At 37.3% G+C, this 23378-nt stretch overlaps 1 protein-coding gene across 1 annotated transcript; it reads left to right on the forward strand.

Annotated features, from left to right (window-relative positions):
- The first annotated feature begins 573 nt into the window (after nt 1–573).
- Nucleotides 574–20962, forward strand: TMEM182 (transmembrane protein 182). Its single transcript, XM_063150526.1, has 5 exons — nt 574–932; nt 1345–1444; nt 2820–2918; nt 11378–11515; nt 19532–20962. Exons 1-5 carry the CDS (start codon nt 792–794, stop codon nt 19753–19755), a joined length of 702 nt encoding a protein of 233 aa, XP_063006596.1. The 5' UTR covers nt 574–791; the 3' UTR covers nt 19756–20962.
- Nucleotides 20963–23378: the final 2416 nt, after the last annotated feature.

Here is a 23378-nt window from a genome sequence, read left to right on the forward strand (position 1 = left end):
AAGAAATTTTTAACTGCATAAATTTTTGATACATGCAAAAAAGATGCATCTGAACAAATAAAGCATTTAGGTGTTTTTGTGTTTAATATTGCTAAAGTTATTACTTTAAACGTAGGATGTAAATTTTTAAAGATAACTTTATTTTTATAATATAGGATTTTTCAGAGGCATTTCTTCATTTTGGCTACCATATTTTAAAATTCTATAAAAAATTCTCAGCCTTCTTTTTGTAACATGACTTACAGTAACTTCTTTGCTTTGAAAGGTGTCTCCTTTCCTGCTAGCAGCTAAGGAGACCTTCAGCACCAGGCCTGAACTTTGGAAGTCCTTGCTACTACTGCGTGCTCTGTAACGCTGCTCACGTAGATGGACAGAGCCATTGCAACTCCATCTCCACTGGCGATGATGCACCAGCTGCAATAATATTTCAAGTCAATCCCTGATTAGTTAGGGGAAGGTCAGCTATTTCTGACTGGCCTCGCCCGGACAGCGAAACAGAGCAAAGCTCTGCCATCAGTGTCCTAAAATAGAAGGCCCTTTTCATCTGTCAGACTTGAGTCAGCCACATGGAACACAAATTTGGAGACACAAATTGACTCACAGGGCATTGGGAAGAAGGGCACAGGCAGAAAGTCAAGTGAAGAGAAACTTCTTCAGATATGAGCTGTTTTCTCCATACAGTTTTTTAGTTACTTTACCAATAATTTGTTTTAAAATTATTTTACTGCTAACCTTTTAAGTAATTAAGGGGGTTTTTTTTGTGTTTTTGTTTTTTCCTAATAACTTCAATAATGAAACTGAGCGTGGGGATATTTTTTGGAGGCTTCTTTGCAGCTCTGGGGGTTTTGCTTTTTTTGGTGGCATTTGGAACAGATTATTGGCTTCTTGCTACAGAAATAGGAACTTGCTCAGAAGCACCTGAAGGTGCTGGGGTTAGTATAAATTTTTATTTATAATGCGAATTATATATGCAGAATTCTTGGATGTGATTATTTTATAAACTTTTAAATATACTAATTTTGTTTATTTTCTAAGAATTTACTTCTGTATATACTTTTGAATATACTAATTCTGACCTTCTGGAGGCTTACAAGCCTGCCTCAAAACCTTTTATAATCACTTTAAAATTAATTTTTATTTTGTTATACTGCTTTTGCAATATGATATTCTTTCAAAAGAAGAAGGACTGTTTTTAAATGTTCTGTCTGACCTAAATTCAGACAGGTTGTGTGTCATTATGATGGTGATGTTTTTTACATCAACATCTAATTGAATTTAATTCTTTCAGTCATTCAAAAAGTGTATGATAATAGCTTTCTTTTTCTTTTATTTCTTCCTCTGTAGGAAGAGAAGGCCACTTTCCATCATGAAGGTTTCTTCTGGAGGTGCTGGTTTAGTGGAAATGTAGGAGATAATAATGGCAGCATGTGGAAGTTTTGGTATAGTAAGTAATTTTTTCCTTTTACTTTATCCACAGTAGCTTGTTCTCATAATTGTTGGGGTTTGGTGTGTTTTTTGTCTTCCCTTCTGTCTTATGAATCATTAGATTTCATATGGCTTCTTTGGGGATCAGGTTCTTCAGCTACCCTAAAATAAATTCTTGACACACACTTTTGTAATCTATAGGAAACCCCAGGACAAAATGATACAAGTTTAGCTATCAGATTACACTGTGATTGTTATGGATGCCCTGCTAACCTGAGTCCATTCTTAGCTACAAAGTCTTTTACCACTTAGTCTTAAAGAGTTGGTTTATTTCTGTTAAGTAAGGAAAAAAGAGCTTAGTGGTTAGCCTGGTCCATGAATTTTTGCTTGGGGAGTTTCTCCATCTGTTCTTTACTGACTACAAGTGGGTAAGGAAGGGAATGGGCAACTCCACAGTGAAAATGCTGTAGGACACACCATCTCCAAAAGATTATCTTTATTACATTCACAGATGACCTGTTGCTTTCTTTCACTGCATCCAGGATTCTAAGATAGATAGAATTACAACCAAAACCTCCCATTTAGAAGTCAAGCAAAATTTCTTCTCCAGTCTTTGGCACTCCCTCTGAGGTAGGGAGCTCCCTCACCTTATTGCAGGATTTCCATAATCCTTGTGAAAAGCAGGTGTCATCATACCAATCTGACTTCAATAGCCCATACTTTGCTAAATATATTGCTTTGTCTTGGGTGGAAAATGTAATATTCACTGTAGTTAATTTCCCCTTGTTATTTATTTGGAAAATTATGTGGTCAGGAATCTGAAACTTAGATGGGGTTTAAGTTATAGTCAGCTTTTGTCTTTTGCAGGAAGAAGTTGATATTTTTAGAAGTATTTAGTATAAAGGGTGAAATTATCCTTTTCTGGAGGATATTCATTCCGTAGGCTAGACTCTTACTTGTGGCCATTGTAAACTCTCTGAATATGCTTGATATTTTCATTGTTCTTTCACAAAATAAAAAGTAATTTTGGATTTTGGTTATTTGGTTGGGTTTTTTTCTTCTCATGTAATAATGAGAAGAATATAACTAACCCTCAAATGAGAAAGGTACATATGCATGCAAAGGCATACATATGCATCACATAAAAATTGCAGTGAGCTTTCAGCAAGGCTCGTTTACCATCTTTAAAGAGCAGTCTATATTGCTCCTTAAAGAATATTGTTTTTTGGATAACAAGGTTTGAATCTCTTACCAAACCAAATTCACTGTAAGCTGTTGCCTAGGAAAGGAACTGAAATCTTAACCTGTGAAGCTCAGTTTGCCCATTTGAAGAACAGACACACAATATTGTTAAGGCAGTAAAATATTAATCTTTAGCTTTCTTTCATTTTTAGCAAACCAGTCACCTTCTAAGAATTGTACACATGCTTACCTGTCCCCATTTCCTCTTCTCCGAGATGAACACAACTCCACCTCCTATGACTCTGCAATCAGTAAGTATTGTTTGGTGCAAATGAATACAATGCCCATAGTTTCAAAAAAACAATTGGATGCTTCAAAGTAAAACAGTCTTATCACTCCACACTGTTTAATTAACATATTTTGGTATTTCATACTTCTCATAGTTTTACAACATGCATATTTAAGCCACTGTTTAACAAAGCACATAAATAATGTTTAACTAAAAAAAAAAGAAAAAAAAAACAACAAAAAACCCAGAGACGTTGCCTATTTAGTGCTTTTTTTTCTCCAACATCATAATTATCTTCCTTGGGCTAAACACATTAAACAAGTACTTATTGTCATGTATTTGGTTTTGGCTGGAATTTTTTGTTTTGGTTTGGTTTTTTTTTTTCGGGGGTTTTGTTTTTATTAAATAAATAAACATGTATGGAAATCTACTGCATTTTTACTTTATGTGGAAGGAGGAGCAGAGCCTTGATGCTATCTGAGTTTATTTAACTGACTCATATATACTTCACTGAGAAACTCTTGTACTGCAACAGAAATACATGTAAGTATATATTTATATACATGTGAAAGATAAACATTAGTAGAAATTTTATGTTTGAATAGTGCCTAGAAAGATCCGTCTTTACAACACTTAGGACAGACTTAAAAATACCAGGAACGTTTATTCATATTAAGAGCTTTACACAAACATATTTGAAATAAATAACTTCTGATATCTATTTCACATGACTTTTTAAACAACCTGTGGTGTGTGCATGCTACATGTCTCTGAGCTTGCTGACTAAGGGACTTAAGTGATCCCTTCCTGTCCTGAAGATGTAATTATGCTCTTGCTAACCTTGGAGTGTCTTTTGAATCCAACTTTTATGCTGTAGACATGAAAAAGAAAATAAACTAGAATTATAATGGTTCTGTAATCTTTAGAAATTATGAACTGTTTGTCCAGCTGTAACTTCACAGCACATCTAGAACAGTTTATCTTTCCATTTGAAAGTGACAGAGTCATCAGCTCCTAATAGCCTAGACAGAGTTTGTATTCCACCATTCACTCATACATTCACAAAGGTTCCTCAAATTATATTGCATGATTACACAGAAGTGGACAAACAAAGAAAAAGAAAAGGAGAAGGAATATCATCAAAAGTTTAATTAATTTTAGTTAATGTTTGCCAAAAGAACCACTGCTCAAATATAATTTTCCTATCTATATTTCATATTAGGAGATTAAAAGTAGGCAGAACTGTACTATAGATGCTGGCCCAGGTAGAGTATATTCAGAGCCATTCCTGCTATATAAATAGATACAATTGGATTGCTTTCGAGCTCATTAAAACTGAAGACGGTTTGGGGTTTTTTATGCCTACATTTCATTTTCAGCATCCAAGTTGAGTTATTTATTAGAACAGTTATGATTGCTTAAGAGTCTTTCACAACTTTTTATGAAGAAGGTTATGTCATCATCTCTTCTGTTACTTCAAAACTTGCTTCTCCTTTATTCTAGTTTGACAATCATGCCCAGGATATTTGGCAAACAGGTTTTAAAAACTTTGCTTCATCTGGAGTTGCTCAATTAAGAAATGCTACAAGGTTATCCTCTTTTTCCTGGCTCCCAGTGCAGGAAGTGGTTCTCTATAAAGCCAGTGGCAAAAGTCTTCAGTTTGGTTTCCTGAAGAACAAGATTTCATTTATTATTTGTATATCCAGTTGTCTGCATCTAATACTTTACATTAACAAAAACATAGAATAAAATAATTTGAGATTATTGTCCCCTTTTTTGGTTCTGCTACTGTTTCTTGATAAAATATTACCATTTTCATGGCTCATAGCTTTCTTGACATATTCTCTTTTGGGGATGATAAAAAGCTCAAATTTTCTCCCCAGGTTTATAATTGTATTTTTAGTGAGTCAATCAAGTTCTATTTTAACAAAATATAACAAGATAATGAGAATTTTTCTGTCATCTTCATTTGCTCTTTCATAGAAAAAGAAACAGCTGAATAAAAAGCTTTAAACTTCATTAGAAAAATCAAACATATTTTCTAAAAATTTATAACTTTCTGTTCAGAGCATTATTAGTTGCTGAACAAGTCTAGGCATGTGACTTTTTTACAGACTATTTGACTTAAGAAACTTTTGGATGTTAGAGGAATTTGAATTTAACTTTAGTCCCTTGTGCAGTCACTTGTATGGACACACAAGTGTGGTTTGTTGGAGTGCTGTGCCGCCATCCAGCTAGAAGAGCTCAGACAAAGATAAGTTGCCCAAGGAACATGAAATCTCTGATGCTTTTTGAGTGCAGTGTCTGCACCAAGTTCTCTGTTGACATAACTCCTTTGGCTTTAGTAGCAATGTGGCTCAGAACTTTTCTGGGCCAGAATTCAAAACAGGCTCACCTATCCTCTCTTAGTTTATTTACATCTTTTTGTATGTTGGGTTTGCTTTTGTGTTATAGTTCCCAAAAATCTTAAAGCACTGAGGATGGGTAACTTTAGTGTTTCAGTCTGCCTTACAAAGCTTTGGACCAAAGGCTGGGTTCATTCTGGTCTACAAACCTGGACTATGAACTCTTGGTGTCAAGGACTACAGCCTTAGATGGAAATGTAAAGGCAGAAAAGCTTATGGGGTGCTTATATTGGAGGTTTGAATGCATACTTTAATGTATCCAATCATTTAATCATTACTGTAGATGCATGACCAGCTTCATAGGGCTAGATAGCACTGCTTTGAAATTGCAGTTTGCTATATCTTTAAATCATGGTTATAATGTTTCTGTGTGTTCATTGGTTTTGTTAAATAATCTTAACAGAGTAGGAAGGACTTCCCCTAGCTGTAGTGTAAGGTATCATCAAAAGCTGTGTGATCCATCATTTATGGTTAACGTATTTTAAGAAATTCGTCAGCCATGTCATTTACCTTAACCTGAAAAAGGTTCTAAATGAACTCAGGGGAAGCCTGACTAGTGACTTTCTGTGATGGTACAGAGGTTTAGAGTGACAACTTTCATAGTGTGCAGCTCTCAAGTTGACTTAGCACCTCATTGTGTTGCTAGCAGATTCATTTTTATGATGATTCACATATATAAGTGCAGTAAACTACAACCTAGGAATAAAAAAATTAAATTAGACCATGCAATAGAAATACCACAGCAGCAACCTATATATTTTAAAATAGACATATTATTGCATAATCATAAACAGATTAGTTGCCCCATCAGGCTATTCTGAAAGCATAATAGCATAGTATTTTTAATAATAATTCAATGCTAGCTAGATTCATGCATAATATCATGTCATTAGGTTACTTAAAACTGATGTTCAAGGGCTATCACACTTTCCTAAAGTTCTTTTGATATAGGACAATACTAGGCCTGTTTTTGGAAAATGTGCAAAGTTCTTACTCATGGAAATAGTCCCATTTGCCATAGTGAGATTATTTGTGAGAAAAAGAAGTGAAAAATCTAACACTTAGTCACTAATTCATTATTTTTATTTTTAAGGAGATTTTTTTCAACTTAATTTGGAAATACACAATAGTGCCCTAACTGTTGTAAATCACCCCAACACCTTTTGAAGCTGAAGTGGAAGCATTTTAGTGGGGCAGCACTGGCATATTAGTTTAATACTCTGATTTGTAGCTGCCAGTATTTTTTTCCTGACTATTGGTATCTTATTTTGTCCAGTACTGGGCACATTGCCAGCATTTTAAGTAATGCCTAATGGATAATACACAATGTTTATAGAACTGAAGCAAAAATCTGATTTAACAACTGTTTAATCTAAAATGGTGAGATCAAATTTATTGGCAGGTTTGTTAATGGGTTGAAATTAACCTAAAGTAATCTGGAAAATATCAGCCATGAAATCTGAAAATAGAAGTTGTACCAGTGAAATGTTAGCAGTAGTCTATTTCTAGGGGAAAAAATGCTCTTATGTAATAGTCATATAATTGCCCATGAGAGATTGTAATACAATACATTTATAAATGTGATCTCTGTAGCCCCCAAAGCAGCTATAAAGTAAGAAGCATTTTAAAAAAGCAGTGTATCCATTTTGTGAATATTTGTATTTGTGAATATTGTACTTGTATTAGTGTTAAAGCTATTTTTGAAAAAAAAAATTATTACTGAGGGATAGTAAAGGGTGCTGAATGAAGCTGAGAAAAGTCTTGCAAAGTTTACTGTGCTTCCCAGTGTGTCTCCTGTACTGCTGCTGAGATAGGTGATTTCATTTACAGCTGTTTATCTGCAGAGAAAACACTCCTGGTTGAGAGCAGTTCTGGCACTTTGCCTTTCACTGTATTGGCACTGTGTGTGGCAAAACTCTTGTCAAAAGCATTTCAATATCTCTTACATTAAATAGAGAGGTAAAAAACTGCACATTCTAAAATACAGTCCACTGTCAGATCACAGGAAATGCTCCCTTTTGGATGTGAGCTTGTCCATGATAGTTCAAGGAAACTTTTCAAAGACCTTTTGCCTGGAAATTTTCATGTGGCATTGTACTAACATATGTTTCAAAAGGCTTTTCATCCTTATAGTGCTTAATAATTCATACTGACATAAATTTAAGATTAAGTAGCCTGGGTTTTTATGGTAGACCACACTACTTTTATGGACTGATGGCTGTGTTTTGAAAACACTTTGAGTCAGCAAGGGCAGTGAAATACTTGGTATGGTTTCATGATGCTGATGTTAACATCTCCAACAGTAGAAGGGTGTTGCTTTGTGACATTAGCTGGGCTGTTCCTGAGTAACTATTATGGAGCTCCAGAGGTGTCCATGACTGCTTCACAAGTGTGAGTGTAGGGGACATAGCTCTGTAACTTTTCAAATTAATTATTGCTTCTCTTTCAAATAATGTATCAGTAATGTCTTAAAATACGAATCTGTAACTTCAGTTCGTGATCAATGCTGGGATCTACTATACAAAAAAAAAAGCTTGTGGTAATTTTCTCCCTTTCTCCAAAATTTCGGACTGCACAAACCCAGATACTTCTAGTTTTCAAATAATGTGAAAGTCTCTGGAGGGACCTAAATTAGGATCTTTAGTGAGAAAAACAAGTAGCAAGGGAAAACTACAAGTCATGCAATTTTGGAGGAATATAATGTTCCTATACAGGCCCAATGGTGCAGTTGTGTGTACTCCTAATTTTTCCGCTAAGTCTTTTTTATTTTTAGGCCTGCCTGTCATTTCCTAGGCAAATGTTGTACTCAACAAAGGGCTGGCTTACCAAGATGAGTTACAAAACCTTCTGTTTAGCACTCTTGCAACACAGAGAAATGGTATCTAAGATTTTAAACACTGCAGATATGTTTACTTTGCACTCTGCAGTAGTGCTTGTACTTTATTTCTTCTGTTGTAGGAAACACTCAGAATAATGAATGTGCTTGAGGCGGGTAACTAACATATCTGTGAAGTATCTGGAAGAGGCAAGGGTACTCCTTGTCATCTGGACCAGAACATGGGCTATCCTATGAAATACCTCAGTGAGACTTGAAATTGTGCAAACTTCTGTTAACACTTTGTATGGATACACTTTTTATGGGTTCACTGAACCATTATTTCTTGAAACAGACTGTTTGGATCACAGTGTCAGCCCTTTTCATGGGATGTAAAGAAGAGTAATTCAAAGCAGCATTCTCTGTTGCATTTTATCTATCCTTGTGTGTCTCAACCTCAGAGCAGCAAAGTCTTTGACTTGAAGAGTAATTTCATTCTCTTAAAAGATTTAATTTCAACCAGCTCTTTTGTGTTCATCTATAGATGACAGCTAAGCTAAATGACAGCAGTAGGCCTGAGTTGTTATTTTGAATGACTAGCCCTTTAGAAATAGATCTTGTCCATCTAGGTAGAGATGATGGGAAATGTGATCTAAGCAAAAATGATCAGATCATAAAATAAGCGAAGCCATCTTTTCAGGAAAATGATGGCTTTTTATTTCCCTTACAAAAGTAGAAGTCTAAATGCTCATAGGGTGTTTCCTCAGACCTGTGCCACAAATGAACCAAATGACTTTCTGCCTTGCAGGTTAGAGGGGATAATATTTTGCTAGAAAAGTCACAGATTTGTGAGCAGACTTTGTACCTGTCAACTACACTCTATTTTTAAATTGATATTTAATGACTGAATTAGCTTAATAAACAAGAATTAGGATAATCAGACTTTATCCATGATTCTTTAGAGTAAAAACTATTTTGGAGAAATAGAATAGAAACTTCTGTCAGGGGATAGCTAGGTGAAATCTGTATTTCCCATATATTGCATAAAATAGTTACAGTGCTGGAGCAGAGAAACAGCTTTTCTCTTGTATAGTTACAGAAAGGTTGAAAAAATTTTCATCAGTTACATTTTTACTTCTTTTGTGCTCTGTTTCTAAGAATATTTGAGCATCAAATCAAGCTTTTCTCAGGAAATCTCACTAAAAACAGACTTCAAAGCTTCCTGTATGAAAAGTGGATAATGAAAATGAATGTTGGTTTTGTAATGCTGGAGAATCTCGTGTCCTCCTCCACTGAGAAAATAGAAACACTGCTCCATGACTAAGGTGACTGACAATAATAATATACAAGAAAGCTTTTTCAAGCTTCATTTTGGCCAATGTGTCCTATTATGTAGTATGACTTTGAAGTACCTTGGGCCACCCATGTAAAAGAGTTGGGTGGTTATAGATTGATTTAGTGGTATTAGGCTTTAAACGAGGAAGTAATGTCCCATGGACTTGGAGACTGCAATGAAGCTTATCAAAGTAGCCCCAGGAGTAAAATACTATGAAATTGCTTCAGAAACCCAAGACTGAAGGACTTGAGAGATTTACTTTTCTAGGTCTCCATTTGCTGTCCATTTGCATTAAGTGAATCATTTAACTATGTGTTTAACTTTAAACAGGTGCCTAAATCCCATAAGAGGTATAGCACTTAAAGCAACACACACATTTAACAGCTTTGCTGAGCCATAACCTTATTTCTTACCTACTACTCCAATAATTTTTTGTTTATGTGAAGTGGAGACTTGGATATGAACCAAACCACAATTTTAACCCTTCTGCCAGGTATTTTCAGACACATTCATCCTTTTTATGCCCAAATCTGCTGATCAGTGTGGCGGAAAATTATGTCTCTGAATGTTTGCTTGGATTAAAAAGGGTGTTATTTAAAAAGTGTGGCTAATGTAATGTGGCGAGCATGATCTAGCTAATACATTTACAAGGCTGATGATGTATTCTTTAACTTGTGTTAAGCTGGTCAAGTTATAAAACATAGACTTTTGGAATACATTAGTGGGAAACACGAGCTGCTAATGCCTAGTGAGCCTTCAGATTTCAGATGAGAGCAAACCTGAATTATTACTGAATAGCTGTCTCTAACAAGCTGTATGAATTTGAATCTTCCAGGATATGAACCAGTATAATAGTTGCTTGGTTGTGTTTTTCCATAACAGTAAGTAGGTGCTGTCAGATGATAAGTGGCAGTTTCTTTTGTGATACACTTTTCCTGACTTGCCAGCTGGCTTATATGCTTTCTCTCAGTTGGGTGGAAATGTTTTTCACTGACTGAATTGTCAGTGCTTCAAGATTTTCAGATCTGACGATGGAGATCTTTACAACTCATAATTTTACTAATGGGTTGTGTTAATGTACCAATTTTTAAATTCATGGGAGAAATTTATGTCACTCTTGTAGCATTTGTAAAATGATGACTTTGTTAAATGGATGTGCAATTAACCAGCTAAAAACTAATTGTTAGAAAGACTCTTTTGGCCAGAGTATGTCACAAAACTCTCAGCTCATTTATCACCAGCTGCATCCATTAATTCAGCACTGCTTGGCACTGCCTAACGGGCTTCTGAAACATCACATTTTAAATTTAATAAAATACAAAGAGCTTTAGAGCAGAAATAGGCTGGTTTAAGACATTAAGCTGTTTTTCAGAAATACAGTTTATATTTGCTTAGTTTCTCCCTGTTTCTTAAGTTTCTTTCTGCTGAATATGGCTATATATAAGGAGCATTATCCAGCCATAAATTGTAAAGAACTTACAGATTGTTATTGGTGATACAGTCTCGGCACTAGGAGTGTCAAGATGTTGCTGCTCTCTGCTTCTTCCACACAATTTTGGTAAAATAATTGTATTCTACCAGTCCAATCATTTATCCCAAGGAATCACTGCTATAGCTTTGCTGCACCATTTTCTAAAGAGTGTCAGTTTGGTCAGGTTGCCATCTTACAAGGTATTGCTAAATATTCAGCAGATGGATTTCATTCACAAAAACTGACATGCTGTTTTCCATGATCATGAGGTAAGGGCTGGTAATCAAACCTATTTTGATTCACATGATACATAATGTATATGCAAAATAGAATTAGTGTTTCATTTGTTAATAAGGCAAGTGATAAGAAAAGGCGAAAGGAAAATATTTGTTACCCACTTGGATAAGTTCTAAAAAGCATTGTATTCTTTTTCTTCTGTCTTCCTTTTCTCTAGTTTATCGAGGTTTCTGGACAGTTCTTATGCTCCTGGGAGTACTCACTGTTGTGGTGGCTAGTTTCCTCATCATCTGTGCAGCTCCTTTTGCCAGTCACATTTTATACAAAGCAGGAGGAGGCTTTTTCATCATTGCTGGTGGGTATACTGTTTGCTCAGTCAATTATAGACTAGAAAGGATGAGTTGTTTCTTCCATTTTCCTTAACCAAAACTTGTATCAATCACGGTTAAAAGAAAGAGAAAACATATGCTTCTAATCCTTTGGCTTGTGGACGTTTGCCTTAGACACAGGTTCTTTGCACAGTTATTTAGTCATGAAGCTATTACAAAAGCTATTTTTGGATTAAGGTTAAAAAACCCTTATATTAAGCTTTGGGTTAAGGTTAAAAAAACCCCACATCCAGGACAAATAATGGAATTACACTGCAATTTCAATCTACTTCTTTTAACAGGAAAAAGAATGCATATATAAGGATGTTGCCTTATAGGATTCTCAAGGACTTTAGCTAAGGAGACTGTTTAGTCCTTTATCAGTGATGCAAAAGATGATTACAGTGGACTCTGAAGAAGCTGGGAGACAGAACACATATACATGACCAATACAGGAAAATGCTTTGGATGTGATGGGACTAAACAAAGTAGTTGTCATGTATGAGTAAGAAGGAGCTCTAAACCTCTGCAAATGAAAGATAACAAATAACTGAATTCCCTCCTTCCTCATAACCCACGCATACAGTGGAGGATGCACCCTCCCAGGATTCAGCTGATATGGACAGCTCACTGGCACACTGTTTGCTTAACCTTGAAAAGTCTGTCAGGGTGTCACACTGGTGTGTAAGATATAGTTATATAGGATGTAAATGATAGTACGTGCTCCATCTCTGTTCTCCTTGGTTTAAAGCCTGATGAGAGGCAGCCCTGTGAGAACATATTGTGTTACAGGGCAGAGCCACCTGTGTCAGGACCATAAGGCCTGGGCTCTCTTTTTGCTTCTCATACTGACCCCCTGACCTTGCTTACCCACTGCACCTCTAAGCTCTTCATATGCAGCTAGTGATCATTATTCCCTTCCAAAGGACTCTCAGTGAAGTGTGGGAAGTATTTTATAATATTTTAGTTGAAGAAAATCCTGCATACTTACATTTCATCTCTTGAGAATTACTCCTCCACACTTTTAAAAGACATACAAAAAATATTCATAGGCTGATGGAGATTCTAAGGTATTTCAATGCTTTTTGTCACTAATTTGCAGGGCAAGAGCCCATGTGAGTCTTGCTCTTTTTCTGCATTTGTAATGCATGAAAAACCTCAGCTGTCACTAGAAAGTAGCAGCAGCTGTTTGAGAGGAAAAAGGCACTTGAAAGATGTGGAACTGACTGGCAGAGGTGCAAAGCGACGCTTGTGTTCTCCACTCTGGGTCAGTTCATTGCCCTCATTTAGGTAGGGGAAAGTTAGATCCCCAAGCCTGTGCTAGCCTCCCTTGGCTTCCCTAGGAGGCCTGCAAGAGGCAATAACATTCAATGGCAGTAAAAACGGTAGGCATGTAAGAAGTCCCCCCAGCTGGGGATTCATTTCACACTGAAAGAGGGGCCTAATTGGATCAGATAAATGTGCTATCGAGGAACCCTACACCTCTCTTTCCTTTACTAAGAGAATCTAGAGAGACTATTTCTTTAGGTATGTGAAGTTAAGTGAGCTTTATTATCCCAGTGTGTGACCTTGGGTCTGTGTCTGTGCCCCTTTTACCCTTTGTCCCTATAGAGCAAATGTTCTTCAAGGGAAATCCTGATTTTTTACTCTCTCTGTATGTAGCATGTTTCAACTTCAGGACTGTTCTCAATCAGGGCTTTAGAAAAAAGCTGTGTTATTTTTACTATTACCATTACTGTTGTTGAAAAGCAAAAGTCTGCAGCAAAATCCTGCTATCATTTGTCAAAAAAGTGGTGGTGGCAGGAGAAAATAGGACCCATTCAGTTTGCTCAAGGCAGAGCAAGATAAGATAGAATCTGATGCAGAAGAGGATGATGTGCTGTACTGTCTCCCTGCTGCCCTGATCCCTTCCTGTCTCCTTCAGGATCAGAGAATTCATTTAACTGCCTGCCAAATCAAAGCAGGGCATGGAAGGGGAGAGTGATGAGAAGTGAGGCATATTTATCACTTCTCAAACATGTGATCAGGATGCAGCCAGGGTGTGCATCTACTTAAACACAGGCCTAATGGGAAAATGAAAAGATGTAATGTGACTTAGATTAATGTGACTTAGATTTGTTGAAGTTAAGAGTTCTTCTAAGACAGAAACCAGCAGGTTGTTTTGAAGAAAAAAAAAAAAAGGAATTATGCACATTGCTTTGAAAGAGCCTGGATGATGTCTTACCACAAAATTCAAGTATGTGTTATACTGTAGAGAATAGTCCTCTGAGAAGGAAGTTAGACAAGATGATTGTTCTTTGGAAGTTAGGAAGAAGTTCTTCTTTTAAGAAGAAGAAAATGTCATTTTCCTACTTGTCTTAAAAATAAGTTAGATGAAATGATTTTGTACCTGTTATTGGATGTATCTTTATCCTTCTGCAACCTTAATTTATAAATTAGCAGCAGATAAAAGCTCTCCCTCAACTGAAGAGTGCAGCTTGTAGCATGATCTGTTGTGACGTCTAAGGGTTCAGGAAGTAGCTGAGGATATTGTTGGGAATGAGATTCTTGCCAACTGTTCAGCCATCTGAAAGCTGTTTTGTATGAACCAACTGCTTAAATTTCTGTTGTCAACAGTAAGAAACACGCAGACGGACACCTCACCTTCTTGTGCTAAGGCAGATAGATTTGCCTTTTGGAGGGACCCATTCAAGAAGCCTAAACAGAGATCCCAAGTGACACAAATTAATTTATGTTGAAAAGGACCTCTTGTGGCAATCAAGCCTGACATTCCATTTAGAGCAGGGCTGTCTTCAAAGTTAGATCAGGAAGCTCAGAGCCTTATTCAATCACGTTTTTAAAATCTCCAGGAACTGATGTTCTGCAACATCTTTGGGTGCTTGTCCCAGTTTGACCAACTTCATTGTGAGAAATGTTTTTTTCTTTCCTTGTTTTCACCCGATATTGCCCTTGATGCAGTTTGTGGCTATTACATCTCATCTTGTCAAGCCTGTAGGTCTCTGAAAATCTATCCCCATCTTTTCTATAACTTCATTTAAAAAAATGAAGACTGGATTCTTTTCTAGACTAAAATTCCCCAGCTCATTCAGACTCTACTTGTTCTCCATTCTCCTAACCATTGTGGTGGTCATCATCTCAGTTTTTCAGTACATCTGTTTCACATGGGGACTCCAAACTGGACATAGCTTACCACATATGATATCACAAGTGTTGAATAAAGGGTGATAACAATATTTTCAAATCTAATGATGGTGTTCTTGCTAATGCAGCTCTGTATGAGGTTAATTTTAATTTTTGCAAGTCCTGCTTGAATTCTTGTACACATAAAGGGACCATTCTTATACTTTAAGGAAATTGTCTATGAGCAACACCAGATTCTTCTGGGCCCTTTGACCTTTAAGGGAGCCCTTGCCCTGCAAGGCAGCCTCTCTTGGGATCTTGCCTACCAGTTCTCTGCACAGATTGAAGTGTGTTCTCCTAAGTTCTGGGTCTTACCTTTCATATTCCTCCCAGGATATTAACTTTTGCCATTCCATGGCCATTATAACTACAATTAACACCATCTATCATTTTCCTGACCCATTTTTCCTTAATTGGGAGTAGCAAAACTTTGTAACCTTATTGACCACCTGAGTGCACAGGTAAAACTGCAAGACCTGTGAGGAAAAGTGAGTATCAGTTCAATGATACCACAGTCAGTGACTTGAGTCCTGCCTTTGCAGCCTCATCTCCATGTCTGCAACCTCAGAGGATGGTCCAAGAGCAGCTATGGTACTGAAAACTGTAAGAAGCCTTATAGGTGCTTCAAAGGTTATAGGAAAAGAAGGGAAATCTGCCATAAGATGATCTCTTAAAGCAGCCTTCAATAAAGTCTGTAATTACCTTGTGCCTCTTTCTGCCTAGTGGTGGTGAAAACTGTCCTCTTGTACTGATGCCAATAAGCAATATACCAGGATGTGCACAGAGCATTACAGAATCACACCCTGGTGAAGAAACAAGATTAGAAGTATGACTGCTGCTTCCTGCCAAAAGAGCGAAATAAGATGGTACTTAATTTGAGATCCTACATGAGGACAAAAATCTGTTTTTAGAGACATGTACCTACTTCCATAACTTTTGCATGGGATCCTCTGCATGTACTTCAGCAGAGAATGCCAACCATTATTTTTAAATAAAGGTCACAACAGGCCAAGGTAGGTGGTAGAATCTGAAATAAGGACAAGAACAGAAAAATGCATTTAATAAAAAAAAAAAAAAACCACACACACACACACACAGAGAAGTTTTCCTCAAGTGAGATAAAGAGTTCTAAATTTCCAGGCATAAGTAAAAAGCTCACATCATTCTTTCCAGCACCTGTTGTCTTCGTGTCTGCATAGTAAAAGATTCATGTCATAAACAGCCATTCACCATTGACAAGTGAAAGGCATTTCTACGTGGGAAGAATCAGTACTAAAGGCCAGCAAACTGCTTCTTGAATTCACAGACATTTCTAAAGGTTCTGTATTCTTTCTCCTCTACAATACGCACAAGTATTTGTTTGAAAGAAATTCAAAAGAATGAATGTGAAAGACAGAAAAGAGTGACCTCAGAGAAGTCCGTGTCTTATCACACTGCACAGTGCTGTGTTTCAAACATGTGTGTTTATAAAAAAAAAGGAAAATGGAAAAAAAGAAAGAAAAAGGAGTAGGAGGGAAGTATTTATTTGTCTTAATCTCTCTCAGACATATTTCATGTTCTAGGAATAATTTCCCTCATCATTATTGATTCATGCAACTGCTGTTCTATTTTTATTCACTAAAAGGCAAAGGCAAAAGGACGCCTGCACTCTATGAAAAAGGTCTAAATGCCAAAAATGTAGAAATATATCACAGCACACACTGTTTTTAAAAATATTTGCTTCAAGAAATTGTGGATTTTTTTTTTTTTCAATCTCAGTAATTTTGTCTTGGAGCTTGCCTTTGAGAGTTCACAATATTCACAATAGATTGTCAGTGCAAGAGTGCAGGAGCAGATTTCTCAGGATAAATATACATTCAGTGAACTGTCTAAGTGCTTAACTCCCATGAAGTCATAACTCTGTGAAAATTAGACAAAAGGAATGCTATGAATGAATGAAATACTGACAGTGGCAACAGGACATGGTCAGTTTTTACTTAGCCTGATCCTATTGTTCAAGATATTTATTACACAGGCTAAGTAATACACCTCTAATTAGTCTCCATTAGCAGGTGATGAGAATCCTTAAATATTCCTTTAGTGCCTTAATTAACTAAGAGGGTTTACATACTCTTCTTTTCTTTTTCTTCCCTTTTAAGGAAGGACATTTATCTCTGCTTGACATACATTTCTTCTGGAAATTTCCATACCCGACAATTTGCCACTCACAGGTGTAACAGCTTGCTGTGAAATCACACCCGATGAATGATAGATTCCCTGAAGTTGTTTCACCACTGGCAGCCGTGGCTTGCTATTTTGCACCTATATGGTGTTGATTCTAGTTTAACCACCTAAGTGTTGCTTTAGAGTGTCTGAAAACAAGGGGTGCCCATTTCTAGATTAAAGCACCTTTGATGCAGTTTTGTTTTAATGATGGATGTTTTTGACTAACTTCTCTACATAACTCTGCTCTACCCAGGATGCCAGAGGGCTTTCCAGATATACAACGCCTGGTTATACTTACCTGCTGCTATAGTAAGGGAATATGCATCACTACTTTTGGAATTATTATTGTTTGATTAAATAGAGGACTAGTTTGAAAATGCATAGGCACAGCCAGTTGAAGAGGTAAATTCCAATGTCCTTGTGGATTTTGCCAGATTATTAATGTATCTTTCCAAATCTTAGTGCTATAAATTTTTGTTCAAATTTTGAAACCTTGAACAAAATTCAGATATCTAATAACTCCATTTATGAATTTGTCCCAGAATCTTTCTACTTTTTAAATCAAAAGTTACTAGCTCTGTTTTGTTCTAATTTTCCTGTGTTGCCCACATTACCTGTTATCATTAGATGTTCTGTTATAGGAATCTTCTGCTCAGTTTGAATTATATTTAAAGAGTTTTTCAATTTAATTTCTTATTCTTCTTGTCTGGCCCTAAGGCAATCCTTCTCTCTGATTGTTTCAGTGGTTTTATGTTTAATACAAGCACAGTACTAAATTCCATCAAAATTGAGTTTTACTTAGGTAAAATACTTTCAAAATTGAATTTATGCCTCTTAGAGTTGAGTGTTGGGTTTTTTCAAACTTTGTTAGGAATTTGAACCTTAGCAAAAATGTAATCCTGGAAGTGTATTTCATAGACATGAAATGTGTCTGCCTCCTTCTTTATTTAGTTTTTCTACTATTATTTCAGCCTCCTAGAAATTGTAGATCCTTTGGGAATGTTTTGATTATGCCTCAGCCCCATTTTTGTTGGTCTTCAAAAGATAATGTTTATAAGGATTAAGCCATGAGCTCTCACCTGTCAGATGTCAGGATGTATGTAAAGATGTTATATTTTGTCCATAAAGCAGTAGCAGGAAGATCACCAGGTTAAGCTGCTCCATCTAACCTGCCTGGTTTTGTCTGCATCACGTGAGGGTGTGAGGAAAACAGCTGCTCCCTGGTAAATGGGCAGAAAGCGTGGGAAAGGAGGTTGTGTATGGAAAGGCAGCATCTCAGGTTGGGGATGGGGAAAGGTAACCATCAAAGGTTACCAGGACATGTGGATATGGAAGCAAATCCCTGGCCATAGGTGTTTCCAAAGTGCACTTGTGGGTTTTGCCAAAAATATCACATTTGTTCAAGGCTGCATTGCAAGTATTTAGCAGGATGGAGAAGAGACCACAAATACCTTTGACTTACAGCCTGTAACCTCAAGTTTGGCAGTGAGTGTTCCCAGGACTGTGCACTGAGTTGTGTTTTAATGAGGCACCTAAACATTCTGGGATAAAAATGTGATGGGGTGGTGCCCCTCAAGTATTTGATTGCAGGAATAGATGGTCCTGCTGCTGCAACTTTGCTGTGACAGCTGGAGCTCAGGGAGCAAATGGGTACAGGCTGAAGCATGCGAAAAATTTAGGCTCGTGCCCTCAGTCTTCCAGCAGATCTTCTTCTGGAGCATCTGTTCTGCAGGCTTGCATTTCTCAAGTGTCCACATTCCTCCAAAGTGAAATGAAATATTAGGAATGCAACTGATACTCTGGAAAGCACTTTCTTCTTATATCTCCTTCTGGTGTATAGTAACAAGGAGATTATCAAAGTTTGTAAGGACATGTGCTCCTATTACTATCATGTATAAACAATTTAAAGGCCTTTCAGAGGAGTGGTTTGGAAAAGGCTGTGAATTATGTGGTGGATTAATTTCAGGAAACTGTTGTATCCAATTTGAGGTTATTCCTAATAGCCTGCTTCATAGTTATTATTTAATTATTGTTGGGGTTTTTTCCTCTACCAAGAGCTTCTTTTCAAGAGGTGGATGATTTTGAATTAAATACATTTGAATTTTTATGCAAAATATTTGAGTAGAATACTCTGAAATCTTGTGTTCCAAACACAGCCCTTTTCAAAAGAATAAAGATGCAAATGCAGAGAGGTGAAGATAATAGAAAGATTTCCCACTCCTTTCTATATCTCATCCATAAAACTGATAAAAACAATGCCAGAGTTTGGGAAGCAAAAGTACATTTTTTTTCCCAGATTGTCCCATTCCATTCCCCCTCCTTCCGCCTCCTTGACCCCTGAATTCAAAACAGTAAATACCTGCATGAATTTTGTCACCAAAGTCTGCCTACCAGAACCAGATATCACCTTTGTCATGGGAGCATGCCTTTCAGAGCAGATCAGGAGCAAGATGGGGGTAGTGCTAGTTAGAGGAAGCCAAAGGCAAAAATTATCCAGTGGTGGCTGACAGTGCCATGCAGACAGGACCTCAGGCATTGGTGGCTTTTTAGGTAACACAGTAAATGCACCCAGCATCTGTCTCACACTCTCTTGTTAAAATCTGGTGTTTCTTTTCCAGGTGTCTTGTTTTCGCTGGTAGTCGTGATGTATGTCATCTGGGTCCAGGCCATGGCTGATCTGGAAAACTACACAAACATGAAAAAGATGGATTGCCCAGACTTCGCTGTTTATGTACGTTATGGCTGGTCGTTTATGCTGGCTCCTATAGGAGTATTTTTTGCTTTATTAGCAGGAATGCTGTTCTTGTTGGTAGGGCGTTACATTTATTTACACTCAGACTAGTCAGACACTGCTGAAGGGAATACAGCAATATTTGTGAAACTTTGTGACAAATGAAAACTGGAACACAATTTTGTACATTATTACCATTATGGCAATCTTAAATGTGCAGGCAGACTTCTGGAAGTTCTTCTATTACTTGTTGAAGGGTAAGGGACACAAAACTCAGTACAGGAAGAAACAACCTTTAGTCCCAACTAGTTGTTTTTAATTCTTTAGAAAGTACACAAGTGGTTCTTCACATTGTACTATGAGCAGGATTTTTGTAGGTTAATAAACAGAAGAAGACAAAATTTTTCTGCAAGGAAAACATGAACATGAATTGTCTCAAATCAACATTTCATAAGTTTATCTTTTAGCATTTATACTGTTCTTCTGTTTATAGAGAATGGCATAAGGTAGAGGAGAAGGCAAACATTCAAACACAGTAATTCAATCTACCTCCTCTCCTGTTTTCCACTACTTGCCTTAGCTTTAATGGCAGCAAACATGTCTGCACTTTATAAAAATAGAGTGCAGTTGTTCATGCAGCATCCATAGGAAGAGGACAAGAGAGAAGAAAATTGCCATGAATGTGTAAAAGCTTAACTGTTCTATTACCCATTTCTCTTTTCTGTATGCATTTAAAAGCTGTATACTTCTGTATTCTGAAATCAATGTGTTGCATGATCCTGTAAGCCAAAATGCTTTCATTATCTGAAGTTATGCCAAAATTGTATTTTGAATTATAGCATTAATATTTTAATTAAGTTTTAACCCTTTTATTTTTAAGTGGAACAACTGGCTCCTCTAAAAAATATTTTCATGGTGGTGTAAAATTAATTTTTTTATTAAAAAAGGTTTATTATCAAGACGATATTTAGGACATGAAAATATGTGTCTTGTACAGCCTTCATTTTCCCACATGTTAAAAATCTGCATCATAGACCAAATCCAACTTGCCTACTAGGCTTGCTAGGGAAAGCAAAGAGCCTGGCTAAGACAGCCAGGGAGATGGATTTGGTACTGCTTTGTAGGAGTGGCTGGTTGTGTGTGTGTGTGTGTGTGTGTGTGTGTGTGTGCGCGCGCGCACATCTGTGTGGAAGATGGGGTAAGATGGGGTAAAGATGAGACTGCATGCATGGTACGGAAAAGATGGGGTTGAGTTTTAACAATGGGGAAACTTTGTCTGGCATTGGGCCGAAATAGAAATTAAATCCATCTGAGTGTGTGCTAGTTTTCACTTTGTAACTCAATGCAGAATAGTTTGGGGCTGATGGGGAAAAGTAAAGGCTGCATGTCGGTTTGTTCTTGTTCATAATGCTTAATTCCACAGCTGTTATGAATACTGAAAGCATTGCTAAAAGGCAGGAAAGGAATGCCCACAGAGATGATGTGGTGAACCAGATTGGATGTTATTCCATTTTGGGAGGTTTTGTGATTGGAAGCTTTCCAGCCTTTCCTGCTACTTATTTATTTTTCCCCCATCAAGATTAGTGTTATACATTATAGAACAGGAAGACAACAAGAGTAGGAGGTAGGGAAGCTGGGACTGTGAGGTTTAGAATAATTACCAATTCACAAAAATATTTTTATTGGCAAATAACATGGTGTTTTTAATTACTGTGTCAGAAAGTATGATGGATGAATTTTAACCAAGTATTCATAAGCATATATACATATATGAACTCCACATAAATAATAGCCATCCGGAGAACATTGGGGTTACACCATAATGCAGTTGGTTAGTCAGGAAATGCTGAAATTAACCCTGCTCGTTGTGCATATGGTATTATATTCCTGCCCTTAATTACACAATCACATACTGTTTCTCAAATAATACATTCTGTTGGTTTTTGCCCTCTTTATAGTCTAGGACATTCACTGGTAATTGTGAAGGTAAACTCAATAATCAAGAGTTATTGACTAGGTACCCAATCCCAAACCCTGTCTGCTTCTCTGCAGGGGAGAGTCCTTCTCCACAAGAGCTTAAGGGGGCAATGTGCTTGAGCCACTTCCTTGCAGCTTTTGGAAGCTGAAGGGATTGAGAGGTGCCTCAGAGCTGGACCTCTTCCAGCAAACCCAACCATGTGTGCAGCAGCAACTAATAAACTCTGCAAGGATTGAGCCAAAGGCTCCCGTGGCGCCCTTAATTCAGCCCATGTGCATCTTCAGAACTCTCTCCATTATGCAGCTAAATTAGTTACACTTTTGTGTGCGAGACATCCTCTCTTGGAGGCAACCCTTTGGGTCAGACTGTGGATGTAATGGCCGTCAAGATCCAATGTGTTTCTGAGGATTCCCTTGGAAATGTCTGGAAGCCTTTCCAACACCAGCAGAAATTTCTTGAGTCCTCATAAATTTTTCACTCAAACTCATACATTGGCAGCAGTCTGTAGCTCTATCAATTTGCCTTAATTGGATTCCCACTCAGTGGCAGAACTGAAAGTCAGGTTCCTTCTGAAATGGTGGGGTTTGTTTGCTCCCTCCAAAAAATGTATGTAGGTAAGCATGTGATATGTAAGAAGTAGTTGCTGCAGACCAAGGAATGGTGTTAAGGGTGAAGGGGAGGCATTTCTGGATGATTATTGCCTAAAAGCACAGTTTAACTCTTGTTCGTGTGATTTCATTAAAGAGCTATGTGCAGGGGAATGGGTTTGTAAGATCTTGGGGAAGACAGGCCAGTTAAGGAGACTTGCTTTGTGGCATTCTTCCAGCTATGCTTTTGTCTAGAAAATCCTTGGCAGGGATGCAGGGATTTTCATGAGAGCAGAATAAAATATTGTAAAGAGGATTAAAAACGCTAATCAAAATATTCTGTGAAATTGGTCAAAGAACTGTGCTCCTCACAAATCCATAGGAGTTTGGTTGTTTTTTTTTTTTTCCTTAATAATTTCCTAGCTGGCTTAATAGCCTGTGATCATATTGGAAGAAAAGAGATTTATTTTTTAAGAAATGTGTTTGGAAGAGAGAGGAAGAAGAGTAAATAAGAAGCATTTTCTGATTACTTTCAATCTGTAAATCATCCATTTGCCCAGTGCAAACATGGGAAGGACTCTGACTGCCCGCAAAGGAGGCAGTGTGAAAATAAGGAGAAGGAGGGGAGAAAGGAGGGAGAAAAAGACAGGTGAGTGTCCCTCTGTTGATGCCATCTGCCAGACCCCTGTGCAGCTGTTGTTGATCCCTGGGGGATGCACCAACACAATGTGGCAAAGGCAGCTGCGGACAAGACCAGTCAGAAAAGGATTTTCCCCATTTATTCTTTTAACTCATTTGGATGGCTCCTGTAGGTTTCACTGGAGCTGATCTTCATGAAATTTGTGGCTGTTTGTTGGCATTTACATTAATGAGGTAAAACAGTGTTCTTCTCTGAGGAAATGCAAAAAAAGGCCTGCTTTATTTCTCCTCAGAGTGCCTACCTGCTGCTGCTGAGACTGTACTCTGCAGAGTGCTAGTAAACTGCTAGTAAAACAGTTGTAGGTAGTATCTATAGCTGTCTTCATTCCTGCAAAATCCTGGCTGTGAAGTATGTTGTGCTTATTATCTTTTACGAAGTCATACTGAACATCTTAAATGAGCTATTTACCTTCTGATGCAGCAGCTGGCTCTCCTCTGGCTCTCCTGTTCTTATTTGTCCTTTTGGCAGT

Source organism: Melospiza melodia, chromosome 2, assembly GCF_035770615.1.
Source record: "Melospiza melodia melodia isolate bMelMel2 chromosome 2, bMelMel2.pri, whole genome shotgun sequence".
Taxonomy (NCBI): Eukaryota; Metazoa; Chordata; class Aves; order Passeriformes; family Passerellidae; genus Melospiza; species Melospiza melodia.